This window comes from Monopterus albus, unplaced genomic scaffold, assembly GCF_001952655.1.
Source record: "Monopterus albus unplaced genomic scaffold, M_albus_1.0 scaffold32.1, whole genome shotgun sequence".
Taxonomy (NCBI): Eukaryota; Metazoa; Chordata; class Actinopteri; order Synbranchiformes; family Synbranchidae; genus Monopterus; species Monopterus albus.
This window is the reverse complement of record NW_018127912.1, coordinates 393,495-396,553: the sequence shown is the minus strand read 5'-3', so window position 1 is coordinate 396,553 and position 3,059 is coordinate 393,495. Positions and strand designations below refer to the sequence as shown.

Below are 3,059 nucleotides of genomic sequence, written 5' to 3'. Positions count from 1 at the left end.
TCTATTCAGAATCTTTCTGAAATTAATAATTTTGCAATATAGGACATTTATGCTTGTATACAACTTTTTTATAACTTTTATACATAACGTGGGTCCGTAGCTCCATACAGCTTAATGCGTTATGTAAACATATTGCACTATACTGCCCTGTTATGAACAAGCGTGGACTGACAGGAATTATATCAGAACCGAACCGAGGTAGGATTATATGAATTTAATTTGAACAAGTCAGGGGTTCACCATAGCATTTCGATTAGCTGCTAACTGCTAGAGGTCTTACAAACGATACTATTTATTTAACGAAGGGCTGATAGTAATTATTATGAAGTGTGTGGTTTAGGTTTGTGGTTGTTTATAGTTATGCAGGTGGACACTGAAAAGGTTTTGAACGGTGTAAATGACTTTTAGAAGCAAAACACAGCTCAATACACAGACTGTGAAAATACCTTTGAAGTGAAAGTAGGGGTATTGCTACGGTTTTGTCATTTTGAGGACTATTTAGACATAGATAGCATTTTGGTTGAAAGCTCCTGCTGCTCACTGTGAAGAGATTATTTTGATCGCACTTATCGTTTTTGTTCAATTGTCAATTCTTTATCAGAACGTGTTTCACATTGTAGCAGGTCCGCTAACAGCAAACCGTTCTTCGTTGAAATACATTCGTGGCTCTGATTATGATCATTTTACTCAAATGCAATAGGAAATTCTACTTCAGCATACTTTCAGCTAGCAAAACCATTCAGGTGTCAAAGTCTTCAGCATATTCAGGGCCATCTTTCAGCAATTCGCATCCACACACGCATTTTCGACAGGAAATGCAGTTTTCTAGTTCGCGTATTGTCCCCCGGTTTCCTCAAACTGTTTCCTGTTGCACTGCAGAATCAGGTTGTTTACTCTTACAAGATCAAATGTCAGATCGTGAATTCATGTAAGATGCTTAGTCAATATGGCTAAGGTTTGCTAATCTATTTTTCCCCCAGTTTTTATTTAACTAAGCTTGGAATTTTAATGTGTAAGCTGTATTTTAATGTTGTAGGTAGGCCAACTGGAGGTATCCTAATTCTACTTGGTAACCAGGATACTTTAATTTAGAAGTACTGTCAAACAGGTAAGTGATTTAAATACATTATTGAACTGTAGTGAAGTAGAATGATAGGCTATAATACTCAATCGAGTATCAAAGAAGTGTACTTAAGTGCAGTAGCCCTACAATCAGTTGATCTAAATTGGTCAAAAATTATTCAGCAACTATTTTGATGTTTGTCAGTTTCCAAGCAAAAATGAGTATTTGATGGCTTCTGCTTAAATGTGAGAAATTGATGCATTTCCTCATTTTAACGTAAACATCTTTTATGCTGAAAGCTGGTCAATTTATGGCAATTCAATTGTAGCTCGGTTCTCTTCATCGCAGAAGGAAAGAGTATGACAATGGTGTGTTGATCAGACATTTCACTCTTCCCACCGTAAGATTTGATTCTTATAGGTTCTAGTTACTGTATAAGCTTTAGTTACTTTTCATAACTTTAGTTTCCTTTAATTACTTTTCAGTTCTTCATTTTCTTTGTTTCTTTTCATACCTTTAGTTTCCTTGCTTATACATATTAAAACTGTATTGAGGACTGCTGTATTGTACTGAATGAAACTTTGGAACTGCATGCTGCAAACCCTGTAGAGACAGGATGTCTGTACCTTCAAGTAACTAGACAGCCTATTTTACATTTTAACAAAGACCTGTTGGCCTGTTTTGCACCTTCAAGCAGGCCCATTTAGCATACTCACTAGGTCCTGCTTTGTCCTGCAATAGCCTATACAGATAGAGGGTCTGCAGCGCAGACAACCAATTGTTCAGTGTTCATTGATCAAGTTGCCGACTGAATACCACAACACACACACACACACACCTGGTTTCTATCACATTCCAGCAAGCAGGCGTGAATAGAGGTTGGCCAGCTCACGCCAAATGGCCAATAGGATTATGAAGTGTGAAATGTTATACCTCTGTCCAGGGCGGACCAGCCCAAGAAGATAAATGTAATGAGACAACATAACCTGTGGCTCAGAGAACGGATTTCCTGCATGAGCTCTGTCTCTCTGATCCCAGCGCTGTAAGACTTCACCTGTGCCCAGACTTTGAGTAAACTGTCTGTTGATTTTAAACAGTCCTCTCCTGTCTTCACTTCTCACGCTTTCAATAAAAGAACTTGGGTAAAAATCTAACAGTGGGATCCCAGTACTGGGATCTAGAAGGACAAGTACAGATACAAATCATTTGTCTGAGGCTAGGAGGCAACTTTCACCAGTGCAGTTTCCGTGCTATGATGGATCCTGATTGAAAATCCTCAAACAAATCATTCTTGTGCATGTGGTCACATAACTGTTTTGCAACAGCTTTTTCAAAGATTTTAAAAATAAAGTGGAGACTGGATATTGGTCAATAATTAACTAGAATGCCTGGGTCAAGAGTAGCCTTTTAGAATGGTGGTGTAATTCCAGCAACCTTAAAAGCCTGTGGAACATAGCCAGTTAATAGTAAAGGCTCTATTCTATTATAAAGCCACGTCCAGTTCTTTCAAACCAGGAACTCAGTAAGACGAAGCGGACCACTTGAGTATATAAAAAAATATAACCGTGCTGGTTTATTCAAAGGGTCACAGGCAAGAATTAACATTACACGTCCAGGCATCTTCCACCCCCAAAACTGCGCGCAGGCAGCCCGGAAGAAGAAAAACCCCCGAACCTAATAGCCTATACAATTTAATCTCTTCGTTGGGCTAGCCCCATCCTACTCAGGCAACGTCAAACCGTGACGTCACCTGATATGCCAGCTTGGCAGCTGAGCAGAGCAGTAGTCAAAACATGGAGAAAATTCAAGTGTGTGGCTGTTGATTAGTGGTGTGCATCTAAAAACATACAGGACATTCAGGGACATGTCCGAACAGTAAGCCTCGGAAAATGTTATGATTAAGATTACGGCTGAGCATATCATGCTACTAGCAATATTCATCCTGCCTGCAGACTCTGCAATCTAGCTGACCTTGCCCTACACATGCAGCCTGCAG

At 39.4% G+C, this 3,059-nt stretch overlaps 1 protein-coding gene across 2 annotated transcripts in view; it reads left to right on the top strand.

Moving 5' to 3' along the window:
* LOC109958379 (uncharacterized) overlaps window positions 1–3,059 on the top strand; it is a 66,182-nt gene that overhangs the window by 56,987 nt on the left and 6,136 nt on the right. The window contains exon 5 of one of the 2 annotated variants that reach the window (XM_020596952.1): window positions 1,037–1,055. The exons of the other annotated variant lie outside the window; for it this stretch is intronic. Coding sequence (XP_020452608.1) covers window positions 1,037–1,040 — 4 coding nt within the window. The 3' untranslated portion in view covers window positions 1,041–1,055. Of the gene's footprint in view, window positions 1–1,036; window positions 1,056–3,059 lie in introns of those variants that run through there. 2 annotated transcript variants of the gene reach the window in all.